General features: G+C 54.5%; 5 protein-coding genes across 5 annotated transcripts; 3 read left to right on the top strand and 2 right to left on the bottom strand.

Moving 5' to 3' along the window:
• Nucleotides 1-355: 355 nt before the first annotated feature.
• N0V89_008671 (uncharacterized protein) lies at nt 356-1,039 on the top strand (the record flags this gene model as incomplete). The annotated part of the gene is made up of 2 exons (XM_056217424.1): nt 356-460; nt 512-1,039. 2 exons carry the CDS (start codon nt 356-358, stop codon nt 1,037-1,039), a joined length of 633 nt encoding a protein of 210 aa, XP_056068980.1.
• Nucleotides 1,040-2,047: 1,008 nt separating this feature from the next.
• NTH1_2 (alpha,alpha-trehalase nth1) lies at nt 2,048-4,432 on the top strand (the record flags this gene model as incomplete). Its single annotated transcript, XM_056217423.1, has 5 exons — nt 2,048-2,170; nt 2,221-2,296; nt 2,345-2,466; nt 2,514-4,255; nt 4,303-4,432. The coding sequence occupies 5 exons, from the start codon at nt 2,048-2,050 to the stop codon at nt 4,430-4,432; spliced, it is 2,193 nt and encodes a 730-aa protein (XP_056068979.1).
• A 694-nt stretch (nt 4,433-5,126) lies between these two features.
• MBF1 (multiprotein-bridging factor 1) lies at nt 5,127-5,719 on the top strand (the record flags this gene model as incomplete). Its single annotated transcript, XM_056217422.1, has 2 exons — nt 5,127-5,288; nt 5,405-5,719. 2 exons carry the CDS (start codon nt 5,127-5,129, stop codon nt 5,717-5,719), a joined length of 477 nt encoding a protein of 158 aa, XP_056068978.1.
• Nucleotides 5,720-9,155: 3,436 nt separating this feature from the next.
• On the bottom strand, nt 9,156-12,137 carry ADE3 (tetrahydrofolate synthase; the record flags this gene model as incomplete). The annotated part of the gene is made up of 5 exons (XM_056217421.1): nt 9,156-11,426; nt 11,458-11,793; nt 11,844-11,881; nt 11,940-11,960; nt 12,014-12,137. The coding sequence occupies 5 exons, from the start codon at nt 12,135-12,137 to the stop codon at nt 9,156-9,158; spliced, it is 2,790 nt and encodes a 929-aa protein (XP_056068977.1).
• Nucleotides 12,138-12,858: 721 nt separating this feature from the next.
• On the bottom strand, nt 12,859-14,451 carry N0V89_008667 (uncharacterized protein; the record flags this gene model as incomplete). The annotated part of the gene is made up of 3 exons (XM_056217420.1): nt 12,859-13,650; nt 13,702-14,251; nt 14,312-14,451. The coding sequence occupies 3 exons, from the start codon at nt 14,449-14,451 to the stop codon at nt 12,859-12,861; spliced, it is 1,482 nt and encodes a 493-aa protein (XP_056068976.1).
• Between the last annotated feature and the right edge of the window lie 836 nt (nt 14,452-15,287).

Raw genomic sequence — 15,287 nt, 5'->3', positions numbered from 1 at the left:
CACGATCATGCACGTCTTGTGGCGCTGCATGGCAAGTGCGTTCCGCATAGGGTTTGAAGACTGGCGGTCGATCTCCTCGCATTCGTGTTGCGCACAGAGAACGCCATGAGGAGATTGACAAACAGGGATATATGAGGCTGGCTCTGTATATATCTGTAGTCGCACGCCTCAGTGAATGCAAACTGATTCTGCAACGCTGTCAGTAGATATCTTCCAGAGACACACACTAGCGACCGTACAAATTACGAGCATCAAATCCTGTTCCAAACAGTGCATCATCATTGCTGCCAGGTAGAATGCAACGACCTTGTACTGAGACAAGTGCTAATGACTGGAAAGTAGATCCTACTTTATCATGGAGTTGGCCAGAAGAGAGCAACAGCATCCCGAAATGCTTAGCATGCGACGAAGCAGGTTGTCCGCGCACAATCTTCGGATACACACAGCTGCTTTCTCAAAGGTTAGTCTTCAGCCTATTCTTGTAGAGACGACGCTGACGACGTGTGTACAGCAATCGTACTTTCCAATTAACCGACTCCGGGAGGAGCGACCAGAGGAAGCCAACGATGATCAAACGCCCATCGACGCCTTGGGGTTCTCGTACGACGGGCTATCGCCGCAAGACATCAACATGGAGGTTCGACGGCAGGCATCGCTGGATGCGCTGGGATTGTACTCGGGCAATGTCGCGTCGCTCTCCACGCCCATGGATCGACTGATTGCTCGACAGGACCGAAGACAAGCAGGAGAGATGTGTGGCAGAACAAGAGATGTCGAAACGCTTGACGCGGGTGAGCTGGCATCAGAACTGAGTGAGGATGTTCAGCAGGACGACGTGAGGAGCGTGGGATCAGGAAGTCTGCAGGCGTCCTCGGACACGCTGTCGGTCACGAGGGAGAACCTGATGGAGACGACGAAAGAGAAGGATGAGCAAGCGGCGCGCAACTGGAGAAGACTGAAGATGAGACGGCGCAACACGATAGGTAAGACGAAGAGGACACACAAGGCTGCGCCGGCGGTGCAACCCATCAGAGGGTGACGGGCCGCGACTTCCTGCTCTCCTCACTGCGATGCGGGCGTCGCGCTTTCCTCCCGTCTCTCTCCGCGGGGTCTTCCTACTTAATGATTGTACTAATCGCCCTCCTTTCGGTTTCCTATGTAGCGTACCGTAGCGAATAACATGCACGATGGCAGTTTCCACCAGGCCACACGACCAGTTGCAGTGGAACGAGCAGCGAGGGGTGGGTGGACGTGGGGTGGGTGGGGGCTTTCGTGAGCGACAAGTGGAGGAAGGTGCGCCTGCAGGGAGGCTGGCCAGTCACGGCTCGACGAGCGACAGGCACGCACACTGCGATGCGGGTTGCGGCTCGAGGAAGACGGACGAAGTTGCGAGACAGGTGCGCTGGTCTCGCTGGAGGGTTCCTATGACGCAATCGCCAGAAGAGATTGAGCTCTTGTGGGTCTCTTCACAATGCTCCGACCCTAGCGATCGGGTGCTGGCAAGGTTGATCGAGCCGCCCACGAACCCTGAATCCATGCAGCCACTCCCACGCATTTGCGTCCATCGCAGACGCAAACGGGACCACAGCTCCTTACCGCCTTCTCTGACGCCGCCTGCACTTTCATGACCCACACGTTGACGCTGCCGGCCGGACCTGTCACTCTGCAATGGCTCGTCACCCGTGCATTGCCCTCGCCCTTTGCTCATACTCGCCGCGCGTGACCTCCGGCGTACCTCCACGTACTCTGCTCTTCTCCGTCCCCGCTGTTACCTAGCAATTCGACTGCTGCCTCGCCTTGTTGTTGTCGTCGTCCGTGACCTCTTGTCGTATGTCCTATTGTCGTCTCTGAATACCTGAGGTCATTCTAGGCACGTCTGCCCCGCCCCCGCCGACGTTGGTGCCGGTCCTGTACCTGAGCGTTGCGCTGACTTGTCGTCACCAGTAACCTCGCAGCAATTACCTCCCACCTATATCACTACCCTCGGCCCTGTTACACCACCACCTAGTCGACCCGCGCTTGCAACCCAACAATCCTCCTCCGTAGCATGAGCTCGCAATCTTTGAAGCCCCGACGTTCATCCACTGTTCACGACCCGTACGCGGCACCCGGCGTCTACTACGGCCAACCCCACGAAAGGAAACATGCTCGAGCCAACACTTACTCTGCAGTGAGTCATGCAGCCGCCTGAACGTACGGTATTCGGCTGATAGCCTACAGGTCGTAGACACCAAAGGCTCCGGTGGCCGCAATGCACCAGTCGCCGACAGCTTCAAAGGCCGGCGCATCAGTCACGGTATGTACCTGTCCTACAAGTACCTTGTATCTTGCTAACAATCTTCAGACGAACAGTCAGCACAGCCGCGTCGCTTTCTTGTCCAGGTCGAGCCCACCCTCAAAACACTTCTCGCCCGTGAGGACAGCGACGGCAACTATCAAATTACCATAGATGACAAGGGTCCCAAGGCATGAAAATCCATCCATCGCACCTTGCCCTAGCTAACTAGATGTAGGTTTTGTCTCTCGGAACGCTTGCCTCCAATGCCCACAACAAATTCGACGTGCGAGGCACCTACATGCTGTCCAACCTTCTACAAGAGCTTACCCTTGCTCAAGACTACGGCCGCAAAACCATTGTGCTTGACGAAGCCCGCCTGAACGAGAACCCTGTAAACCGCCTTACACGTCTGATTGAGCACTCGTTCTGGGATGGACTGACACGGCGCATTGATGGTTCGAACATCGAGAAGGTGGGCCGCGACCCGAAGGATTGGACCGACGACCCGCGTCCGCGTATTTACGTTCCGCACGGCGCCCCCGAGCAGCTGGAATACTATCAACGTATCCGTGACCAACACCCCCATATGCTCTTAGACGTCATAGAGCTTCCAGAGACCTGGAACGATGAATATGTCAGAGATCTGAACGAAAAGCCCGGTCTGCTTGCTATTGCCATGGAGGAGTGGATAGATCCTGAGACCAAGAAGAAGGACTTACGTGGCCTTCCCTTTGTGGTCCCCGGTGGCAGATTCAACGAGCTCTATGGCTGGGATAGTTACATGGAGTCGCTCGGTCTGCTGGAGAACAACCGCCCTGAGCTTGTCAAAGCTATGGTCACGCATTTCTGCTTCTGCATCAAGCACTATGGCAAGATTCTTAACGCCAACCGGTCCTATTATCTTTGCCGATCTCAGCCGCCCTTCCTTACGGACATGGCTTTGCGAGTTTACGAACGCATTAAGCATGAGGACGACTCCAAGGAGTTCCTTCGCCAAGCCATACTGGCCGCCATCAAGGAATATTACACGGTGTGGATGGCTGAACCTCGATTGGATAAGAAAACTGGTCTATCTCGTTATCGTCCAGGAGGTATTGGCGTCCCTCCAGAAACTGAGGCTAGCCATTTCGAGCATGTCCTGCAGCCGTATGCGGACAAGCACAACATGACGTTCAAGGAGTTTGTCAGGGCTTACAACTACCAAGAGGTCGAGGAGCCGGAGCTGGACACCTATTTCCTGCACGATCGTGCCGTGCGCGAGTCCGGTCACGACACTTCATATCGTTTGGAGAAGGTTGCTGCTGATCTTTGCTGTGTCGATGTCAACGCACTTCTTTACAAGTATGAGGTGGATATCGGTCGTACCATCCGCAATTACTTTGGGGACAAGTTGCCGCTTCCCAAGGAGTTCTGCGGTGAAGGCATGACGGAAGGCCATGTGGAGACATCAGCAGTCTGGGAGCGCCGTGCTAGAGATCGTCGCAAGCGAGTCGACAAGTATCTTTGGGACGAGGAAGCCGGCATGTACTTCGATTATCACTCAGTGTTGGGGCAACGAACCGGCTATGAAAGCGCAACGACCTTCTGGCCCATGTGGTCTGGTCTGGCCACTCCCCGACAGGCCAACGAATTGGTCACACGAGCGTTGCCGAAATTTGAGGTCTTCGGGGGGCTTGTCTCCGGAACTGAGAAATCTCGCGGCAAAATTGGCCTCGACCGGCCCAACCGACAATGGGACTATCCCTTCGGATGGGCGCCGCAACAAATTCTGGCCTGGGTCGGTCTGCAGCGTTACGGTTACGATGCCGAGGCACAGCGATTAGCATACCGTTGGTGCTACATGGTCACCAAAGCTTTCGTCGACTTCAACGGCGTCGTTGTGGAGAAGTACGATGTTACGCGCCCAATAGATCCTCACAAGGTCGAGGCGGAATATGGAAACCAAGGCAGCGATTTCAAGGGTGTTCCTCGCGAAGGGTGAGTGATTTTTCCTAATCTATGTTGTCACGTCTAACAGTGTGCAGATTCGGTTGGGTTAACGCGAGTTACATCTACGGCATGACGCTCATCAGCGCACACATGAAACGAGCTCTCGGTGCCCTCACAACATGGGACACCTTTGAGCAGGCCATGTCCGACCTTGGGATGATCTAAGCATGCCCATTGCAAATTCACGATTTACGATGCATGACCAATGTTCGATGCTAGACAGTACATCGAGCAGTCAGTTGATACCATTTCCTCTGATAGCGTCTGGGGTTGATAAGGCTTGTCTTGGATGAGAGTCTCTAGGCGGATTCTTGTCTGTTAGATGGTCACGATGAGACAACGAGCAGGGTGTGATATTGTGCGTTCTTGGAATGCATGGAGGACACGGCGTTGTGACGTATGATAGTACCTCGAATCGACCATAGTATTAACTGTGACATCGTGGAAATTTGGTAGTTGTGAAAGCTTCAAGTGATGTTGCGAATGAGTAATGGTGATTTCGACACGGACTTTAGTTGCGGCGAAAGGGCGCTGAGAGATGGTTCTGGAAACGCTCGCACCTGTTCGGGACTAGCCCCATCCCGCCGCCTCTTCGACTCACAGCCTGCCGCTGCATGCCTTTCTTTCTACATAAGCCACCTTCAGTGTGCAGGCATTCTCAATTCCACTCTCGATCCACCCGTCATCATACGCACCGGCCGATCGCAAGTGACACGCACGGCACAATTAACAAACGTACCGCCTACAGCACACAAACCCCAAAACCCCACCGCCTCACCTCTCGCAATCACCCTCGCGAGGCTCGATTCACGATAAACTTAAGCTTCACCTCAATCAAGCAACTCACATCACCGGCAAGATGAGCGACGACTGGAGCAGCGTCACGAAGATCGGCTCCCGCACTCGCGGCGGCGCGGCTGGACCCCGCGAGACGGTCGTCAAGGGCAAGAGCGCGCTGAACGCAGCACAGCGAAGCGGCGGTATCGTAGCAACAGAGAAGAAGTTTGCCACTGCTAATGCTGTACGTATCACCACTCATCCCCTCACATCTTCACAAACCATATCGCAAGCCCCAGGCGACGTCATGGACCCACCGGCACACGACATCATCACCAGCAAGCACTAACACTTTTGCAGGGCGCCTCATCCGAAGGCCAGCGCCTCACCAAAGTGGACCGCTCCGACGACATCATCAAGCCCAAGACGGTGGGCATCGCTGTCGGCCAGGCCATCTCCAAGGCGCGCTCCGAAGCCAAGAACGACAAGGGCACCACCATGACGCAGAAGGACCTCGCGACAAAGTGCAACAGCACGCCGACTATTATTGCTGACTTTGAGCGCGGCTCTGCGACGCCCGACCAGAAGCTGTTGGGTACCATGGAGCGTGTGCTCAATGTCGTCCTACGGGGTGACAAGATTGGTCAGCCCAAGTTTCCGAACAAGAAGAAATAGACAGTATCTGGCGTAGGAGGCAGGCAGACGAAAAGCACGTTTGGGATACCAGACTGGGCATGACGGGATTTGATTAGCGGGCGTTTGAAGGATGGAACTGCAGAATGAATTGCGTTTCAGGCCGACATCGGACTCTGGCTTTGGTAGCCATCACGATACTCCTCATAGAGCTGTTAGGAAATGACATCATGACGGATCAAATTCCCAAATTGAGTGTTACCTTCCGTTTGGAGCAGTCGGAAAGTGTCATTGCTAATCGATTGGAGTTGGTAGCAGAAAAAGGAGAAAACGCATAAGGAGACCAAGAACGGGGGGGGGGGACCAAACTGGTGGCAGAGTTGGCTTAAACCACACTTCAACACAATCATCGACACCTCCGATCATCACAAATGGGACCCCCTACGACCGGAAAGCTCCTTCCTCTATCTCCTCTTCAGGCTCCTCGTCGATAACATACAGCCCCGCATCCTCCTCGTCCATGCCGCACCGACACCGACAACACACGTTCCCCTCCCGCTCCCTCTCTCTAATAGCCCGAGGACTCAGCGCTACGCCCGCAGCACCGTAAACTACATTCCCGGAGGAGGAGGAGCAGCCCCAGTCCCAGTCCATCTCATCGAGATCAAGGATTGGAATCGAAGATTGTTTTGGGGGCGGGGGGGAAGTACTGTTGCGCTGGCGGAGATGACGGAGGAGAGGGATATGAAGATGTGGAGGAAGATGGGAATGAAAAAGCTGATGTGCGGCACGACCTGTCGTCCGTATCGTGACTTTCGCCGTCGCAATCATCCATGTCGACATCCATGTAGGGTTTTCCTCGCGCTCTGTCTGCTTCCCGAAGCATTTCCTCCAGCGTGTCCGCGTCGAGGTGGTGTCTGCGGCGCAAGGGCGGCGGCTTGGGGATGTGGATGACGGTTTTGTATGTCATGTGTGGGAGAGGAGGGGTTTTTGCGAGCTCCGGATGGTACGTGGGGCGCTTCTCCGTCGGAGCAGGGGAGGTCGACATGATAGTCTCAATGGTGGGGAGGGGTGTGAGGCTTAGCGGCGTGGGTCGCCTCGCTCTCTGTCTCTCCTTCTCTTTACCTTCGGAATAGGAGAAGGCTGACGATCCTTGTCGGTGATTACGCCTTGTGCCTACACTCTCTGTCAGACCCTCTCTTTCTAACTGGATCCTGTCGACTCACCATGTTCGCTCCCCTCTCTTATCGAAGATGTAGCTACGTCTTCTTGTACGGCCTCCTCTTTGGCTTGACCTTCCACGGAACTTTGTCCAGCAACCGCGAGGATGGGGTTAGTGGGCAGTTGTTGAGCGCTTTGCATGCTTCGTGGCGGTGGTGGAGGGAGGAGGTTAGGTAGGTGGGGGTCGTGGGGGATGTTGCGCATGCGAGCGTGCTGAGCACGAGGAGGACAAACAGGAAGGGACAGATGCTTGTGGAGGGGCAAATCATGGAAGGCTGGGTTGAGCTTATGTTTGCAAGTTGGAAGAGATTGTAAAGCTGCCCCGTCGATCTGGTGTTCGTTGGTCTATGGGGTTTTACAGACCTACTTATACACCTTGTCTGACATACTACTGTCTGCCTTCTTTCTCCCCCATGTTTCATCTATTACGATAATGTCGTCACTGCTTCCCCTCATACATGACATTGTGGTGGCACTGCTAGGGATGTTAATTGGGCGGCGCAGTGCGCTTGGAAGTGATTCGTTCAAGGAGGATTGCTGGAGTGGGAGGCGCTGCTGAAGTATCAATCTGATTGAGAGCGAATTCGGTCCTATGAGCTCACGGGTGGCGCGGTGTCTCATACGGACGCATTGTATATCGAGGGTGGTGTTGCGATCGAGAGAGAAGTCCTACGGGGCGAAGTAGAAGCTTGAGATAGAAATACACGTGATATGCTTGATGGTGGAGAAGTGTACTGTGTGCTTGCACGTACATCGTCTTGGTATGTTGCAAGTATATGCATGCGAGACGTCGTTTGATGGGGAGCACTACATGGACCGGCGAGGCATAATCGTTTCTCTTGTCTATGGTAGATCCTTACCTTTGGCACCGTGCGGCCAGGCTAGCGTTGAAGAACACCTCAGCACTAGATACTGTTCCTGGCGTCCTACCAAGCCTGCTCAATGGTACGGAATCGAGGGAGGTACCGGCTGCTTACCGCGACTACTGTAGCGTTGGTAAGATACCACAGCCAGCCTCTTGCTATTCTTACAGGTACGCCGCCGGCAGCTTTTCTTCCCGTCATTCCAGTTCGCTCTCACTGACTTGAAGATGCTCTTCGAAGTGAAGTCACCCGTCGTATACTGATGATGCTTGACCAAAATGGCAAGCAAAAAGTTACCCCTCTGCAGCAAGAACGTGGATGTCACGGTTCCGCATGTACCCACCTGCGCCGTACCGCCCCGTCCCTTCCGCACATGTGTGATCCTCCCTTCCACACCGGTCGCTACGCCATGGTGTCGATCATTCACATCTTAATTGCTAAACGGTCTAACCGCCGGGGCGGTACTTTTTAGGGCTAGGCTGGTCTGTGGGTGGTTCACGTCCACGCCTCCGTGCGTGAGCACGTTGAAACGTGCTTGTAAGGATTATGGTAGTTCGTAAAGGCGTCCAATGGGGCAACTCTTTAGGATGGAGGATTATCGCTCTTGGCCAGCTATTCGCAGTAGGAAGGATCAAGAGTGCTCAGACGTGAGCGTAAGATTCTTCGGATCGCGCTGTGCCTCTTTGTGTATATCTGTGACCGCGAGTTTTCCTGTATATTAGGTTGGCGCGAGGCTGCCGGATGCCACCCTTAAAGGAGCTAATGCGTCATTTTGCACGATCGTCTTTGCTCACTCGACAGACACGCCTATTTCGTGGCTCGCTGTGCATCCGCGAGATCGACAGAACCGTGCCGCGTCCTAGCCCTCCAAGCGCGACGTCGAATTAGCGAACATGACAATCCTAGGAGCTGTGCCGCCGAACCTCAGTCCAAGACATGGACCACTGACCAAGCGAAAACTTCGGTCCGCCGGTGGAACCTCCTCATATGTGGGTCCCCGAAGCAACGCTGCTGGTCTGCAACCTGCGCTTGTGGCGCGGAGAATGATTAAAAACCCTCAGGACCCTTGCCGTAAGAATTCCGTCGTCCGGAGAACATTCCGAGCGAGTCGATAGTTTTCGCATAAGTTACACTCTCGAGAAGTAAGACATGTTCGGTTCCGACAATGTCGACTGATATTAGGAAGAGGGGAACATGGATACTAATATGGATTTTTGCGTCGCACAGATCTAGCCATATCCCATCGCCGAACCACATATATGCATGCTGAGTGTTGAAGAACTCTATCGTACCAATCCTTTCGGCTTCGTCTAGTTGTGAAGCGCCAAAAAGCTCTACTGAATGTTGAAAGACCGCGCTTTTCCTAACGCCATGATCGCTATTAAAGTATGAATCTAGAAGAGGCCGTCGATCTCGCCCGTCTCGACATCAACATCAACATTCAGATATCCAGGCGCAGTCGGCAGTCCAGGGATTGTCTGAATATCTGCAGCCAGCGCGTACAGGTAGCCCGCACCAGCCGCCATTCTGACGTCGCGGATAGGAACCGTGAAGCCAGTCGGTGCGCCCTTGAGCTCAGGGTCGTGACTGAGCGAGTACTGTGTCTTTGCCACGCAGATGGGGAGGTTGCCAAGGCCTTGCTTGACATAGGTGTCCACCTTCTTCTGAGCAAGTTCTGAGAACTCAACTTTGTCTGCGCCGTACATCTTCTGGGCAATCATGTCCATGCGCTCCTGCACTGATCCTTCTAGGTCGTACAAAAGCTTGAAGTCTGACTTGGCGTTGCTCGCCGCAATGATGCCTTTGGCAAGGTCGACCGCGCCCTTTCCACCCTCAGCCCAGTGGTTGGCCGCGATGGCATCTTCTGCGCCAGCGGCAAGGGCCTCCTCCTTGATGACGTCAATTTCAGCTTGGGTGTCGGTCGAGAACTTGTTGATGCAGACTACGACCGGAACGCCGTACTCCTTGGCATTCTCGATGTGCTTCTTCAGGTTGACACATCCTTTGCGAAGGATCTCGACGTTCTCAGTACGGTAGACTTCTGGGAGCTGAGCGCCTGCGGTGACTGGGGGACCACCACCGTGGACCTTCAGAGCACGGACGGTAGCAACGATGACGACGGTGTCAGGTTGAAGACCTGACGAACGGCACTTGATGTTGAAGAAACGCTCACCGCCCATGGTGAAGTCGAAACCAGACTCGGTAACGACGAAGCCAGCCTTTTCGGCCGGGTCCTCATCCGGCTCCGTACCCGCGAGCTTGAGAGCAAGCTTGTCAGCGAGCACTGAGGAGGCTCCGATACTGATGTTGGCGAAAGGTCCAGCATGAACGAAGACGGGTGTGCCCTCGAGTGTCTGCATCATGTTGGGTTTGATAGCATCCTTGAGCAGGGCAGCCAGAGCACCGCCAGCACCAATATCGTCGCACGTGACAGGGTCTCCTTGGCGGGAGGTGGCAACGACCATACGACCAAGGCGCTCCCTCAGGTCGGCAAGGTCGTTGCTGAGCGCGAGAATGGCCATACACTCGCTAGCAACGGTGATGTCGAAGCCAGTCTCACGAGTCTGGCCCTTCTCGGTTGGCGCCTGGCCAACGGTGATGCCTCGCAGATGCCTGTCATTGACATCCAAGACGCGGCGCCAGGTGATGGTCTCAGGGTCAATGTCAAGTCGTGCGAAACGACGGATCTCTTCCTCCGTCAGTTCATCAGGATTGGTCTTGGTGATTCCGAGCTTCTTGAGACGGCGGTACATGATGGGTAAGAACTCGCGCTTGCCCTTCTTGGTCGGTACAAGCCGCTTGTAGAGAGGTCCATCCTTTTGTGTATTCTCATGGAAGATGCGCGTCTCAATGGCCGCAGCGAGCAGGTTGTTTGCGGCAGTGATGGCGTGGATATCTCCAGTAAGATGAAGATTGAACTCATCCATAGGAATAACCTGGCTGTAGCCACCTCCTGCAGCTCCACCCTTGATACCAAAGGTAGGTCCCATAGAGGGTTGTCGTACGTTGGCAAAGCATATTTTGCCGAGGTGTGCTCCAAGTGCCTGTGCGAGACCAACAGTAGTGGTCGACTTGCCCTCGCCCAAAGGTGTGGGCGTAATACCGGCGACCAAGATGTACTTGCCGTTCTTGCGGTGCTCGAGGCGTTTCAACAGAGAAAGGTCCACCTTGGCCTTGGTAGAGCCGTACGGCTCCAGCTCGTTCGGCAAGATACCAACTTCTGCTGCAACGGACGTGATCGGCTTCGGGTGTTGTTTCCTTGACACCTCGATGTCTGAGGGTACTGGGTCCTGGAGCTTCAAGGGGAGCGGGTTGATCTTTCGCTTCTTCTGCCTATCGAACGTAGCGTCTGCGGAGTCTACCACGTTCTGAAGAAGCATAGCCACGGTCATGGGTCCGACGCCTCCAGGCACAGGTGTGATGTGAGAGGCGACGTCTACGGCAGAGTCGTAGTCGACATCACCAACGAGCCTCTGGCCGGACTTCTTCGAGTCATCTGGGATGAAATTGGTGCCCACGTCAACGACGACGGCTCCTGGTTTCAGCCAATCGCCCTTGACGAAGTGTGCGACACCAATGGCGGCCACGACGATGTCCGCCTGCTTGACAATTTCAGGCAGATTGGCCGTCTTGGAGTGGCAAACGGTGACGGTCGCGTCAGCGTTCTTCAGCAGGTTGCTTACGGGGGCTGCCCACAATGTCGCTCCTGCCCAAGACGACGGCGTTCTTGCCCTTTGGGTCAACGCCCGCCTCCTTCAGCAGCACCATGACACCCTTGGGCGTGCATGGCGTGAACAGGGGCTTGCCGCCGCGCTTGGCCAGCTCGCCGATGCTCGCAACGCCGAAGCCGTCGACATCCTTCTCGTCGGCAACGGCCGACGTAATCGTGTGCTCGGAGATGTGCTTGGGGAGGGGTAGCTGGACGAGGATACCGTGGATGCTGGGGTCGTTGTTGTAGGTATTGAGCGTGTACAGAAGCTCGGCCTCGGAGATGTCCTCGTCGAATTTGACAAGCTCGGCGTCGATGTTGGCCTGTCGTCGCGGTCAATAGCGGTTCGAATCAGAGGGAGGGGCGCACCTGCCTCTTCGGCGGCCTTGAGCTTCATGCGCACATAGGTACCTGCCCCGCGTCAATTGCTGCTCGTGTGCTTCCATCCCGCAACAGATCCGGTACGTACTCGAGTCCGATCTGTCTCCGACTGTGAAGAATAGATTAGCCTGTGCTGTTGCTCTCACGCAGCGCTGCACTTACCCTGGACGATCTTCAGCGACGGGCGGTACCGTGGGTTGGTCTCCTGCTTCTGCTTGACCTCTGCGCCAAGGCGTTCGCGGATGCTGCGCGCAATGGCATTGCCATCGATCTTGGAGGCCGTCATGAGGGGCGAAGTGTGAGAGAAGAGACGCCGGGAAGCGGGTGGTGGGTAGACATGGCTCCGAATGTACGGAGAGCGAGATAATATTGTGGTCAGCGGGGTAGCTTGCGGCGGAAAACTACGGCCCTGCGCGCTGATCGATATCGGACGCAGCCTCATCGTCGGGCCAAACGCAACCAAATGCGTCTATCAAATCCAGTGCGAGAAGCCACTGATTTTATCGACCATGACACTGAGCGTCGGTTAAGATGACTCAGGCCCGCGCGCGTCCCAGACCCTAACCACGGTCGAAGAAGGCCAACCCCGGGCACGCCAGAGTTTCGCACCGGCACCGAAGCCTTCGAATCACCTCCTTTCCTCTATGTCCGCTGCGTCTCGATTACGTACAGGAAAATAAAAGGGGACGAGGGTTGCGAGTGCTGGAAAGCTTGTCAAGCTTCGAGTACCTCAATGGATGCAATTGACCTTTCAAGTGTACTTTGACTGGCCGCACATCGTGCATGTCTGGCCAAAAAAATCCATAATCTTCCAGATGCAGTTTAGTGCTTCCGATGCAAATCAGTCCCCGACTTCGCGGGAACACCCTTCACCCCGACTCCACTCAATCGCTATCACGAACATGACATCTGACCGTATAGTCGCTATGCATGGTGTTCAGTCAGGAAATCGATTGGTTCACAAAAGCAAGAGCCGTGTGAAAGCATCCCGACACTGTTCGACTCCCTTAGGCAGCTGGCTCGGGCGCCCGAGGGTTCTCCAGTATGTCCATCAGTACACCGAACAGCACGAAGACAGCCTGCGCTTTCTCCCTGAGGGTGTCGCGGTGGTCTGGATGGCAATATCGAGCGAACTTGTCCGGGTGCCACTTGTGGCGCTCCATCTTCAGCCTATCCAAATCGTATTCGCCAGAACCGCACATCAGTTCGTGTAGATCGTGGATACAGATGCCGAGACAGTGTGTGTCTTTCTTCAGAGGGCTGCATGCATCCTTGGTACATGCACTCATATAGCGGGAAAGGTCCGGGAAGGAGCAAATGTTACCCGCCTTGAGCATCTTCTCAACATCGACTGTGAATTGCGTGTAGGCCTCTTGTGGGTCGACGTGCGGTATCATCTGCTGGAAGTCCAGCCAAGCCTTGTGCACCCATCCATTCTCCCCGCGCCGATTCTCGACGAAGAACCAGTCATTTCCGAAATACTTTAAGATCTTGACTCGCTCGCCCTTCTTCAGGTCAAGCTCCCATGAATCTTTTGCGTGCGACCGTCCAGTATGTTTGCTAATTGCCCATTGGAATACTTGCAAACCTTCAAGATTCTTTGGAACACTGACGACTTGGCCAGATGCACGTGAAGTTTCCTCCCTCATCTCTGGGAGAGCATCTTGCTTCTCGTGCAGCCTGGAAACGACGTCTTCCGGTTCGAATCGAAGTATGAATTCTGCTTCGTGGCCGTCTCTAATTTTCTTGAAGAATGCAAACGTTCCGCCCGTGGGGGAGTGCGCGTTGATTGCAACATACTGGGATCGTCAGCTCACCGTGCACCTCAATAACCGGTGTGGCAGTCTTACGGCTAATTCCGCATAGCAATGAGGTAGGAGCAACCCTTGCGATGACTCGTTGCCCCATAGATCCTTCCAAGCACCCTGGAGAACTCTTGCGCCTCTGCCTACGAGGTTGTTTAGATGGTCGTATCGATTCTTGACATACCAGTTGCCACTGTCGTGCCAAGCTATGTTGTCGAGAGTGCCTGACTGCAGCACTCCTGGTGCGCCATTGGCTTCAACAAAGTCGGTAGAGCTGATGTTGAACAATGCGGTGCGCAGTCCTTTTGGAATTCTCTTCGAGACCCAGAGCAAGCCCGACCAGGCAACGTAGGATCTATTTGCACCCAATTGAACGCGGAGAGACGATGCGCTCTCTTTTGACGATGCAGACACGCGATCGACGAACGATCTCAGGGCTTTCGGAAGATTTCGTCCAGCCCGATGGGCGACGCCACCATCTTTCATCTGGTAGGTGAAGAAGAACGAGTTGACGTCGCTGCCGAAAGACGCATAAAGCACCTTCTTGATCTGGCCGCCCAACAGGTCCTTGACAACTTTGCGCGGCAACAAGGTGCTGTTGCAATTATGCACATCAACAAGACGAATCACGCTTTCTCAAACCTGATGTACTCACGTTGAGTAGCCATTAGGCGTGGCGCAGAACTGCGTGGCACCGGGGCCGAACGCGATGCAATACTGATCGAGACCGAGCGGCTCGAGAGCGGTGAGCGCAGCTGAGACATCGATCTGCATTACCGGGTTCGCGAGATCCATCGTACCAAAGGTGCTGGCGTTGCGACGATGGAGTGTAGTTGGATATTGAAGTGAGCGGTGCTTGTATGGGAAGGCGCACCTGCCGCCGAACCCAGTGACCAGCAAACGGAAAGCGCCGCCCGTTCTGCGGTGAAAGGCACAGCGGCTGGTTTCGAGTGCTTTGATTCACCCTATAAAAGTAATACAGAACTTGATAGTCCTCACTCGTGGTCAGTACTATATTGTTGCCATTCCGAGTAGCATGTGCACTTCAAGCACAGAACAATGAAACTTGCAGACCATAAGATGTTGCTGTGTACCGGCTCCTGCAGCGGGCTGTACCTCGAAGTATGGAGGATGAAATCCAATCTCTTGCTGTAGGGGCGTTGGCTGCAACGAGTGAGTTGAGAGAAGACGTGACACTTATGATCAAGAGGTAGAAAGACTGGTAGCTGTCTAAACGAGCTTGATGAACGCGTTAGTCGGACACACAGCATGGATCTTCTGTAAGCACCTAAATTCCAGAGTGCACCAGAGCGCTGGCTGCAAGATGGTTTGATTCGAGCTGAGAAACTCGAACTGTAAACTTTGTGTCACTCTTACATTCGATAGCCTCTCTAACGTAATCTTATCAATTTCAAGCTTGATTAGTAGAAAATTTTCTGGATAGCAGGCTGTTTGTGCATGCTGCTTCAGCAGATGACGGTGGGTGGCATGACTGCCATGACTGACTCCCAAACGAGACACATTGTAGTTGTGACTCACACATTCAGGTCTGCAACATCAACATCATGAAATGTCTCGACGAATGAGGAATGTAGATGATGAGTCGATGTGATTCTACCTGGCGCTGGATC

This window comes from Didymosphaeria variabile (assembly GCF_027946475.1).
Source record: "Didymosphaeria variabile strain IMI 356815 chromosome Unknown scaffold_6, whole genome shotgun sequence".
NCBI classification, from domain to species: Eukaryota; Fungi; Ascomycota; class Dothideomycetes; order Pleosporales; family Didymosphaeriaceae; genus Didymosphaeria; species Didymosphaeria variabile.
Note: the sequence above shows the minus strand (reverse complement) of the source record. Positions and strands in the feature narration are given on the sequence as shown.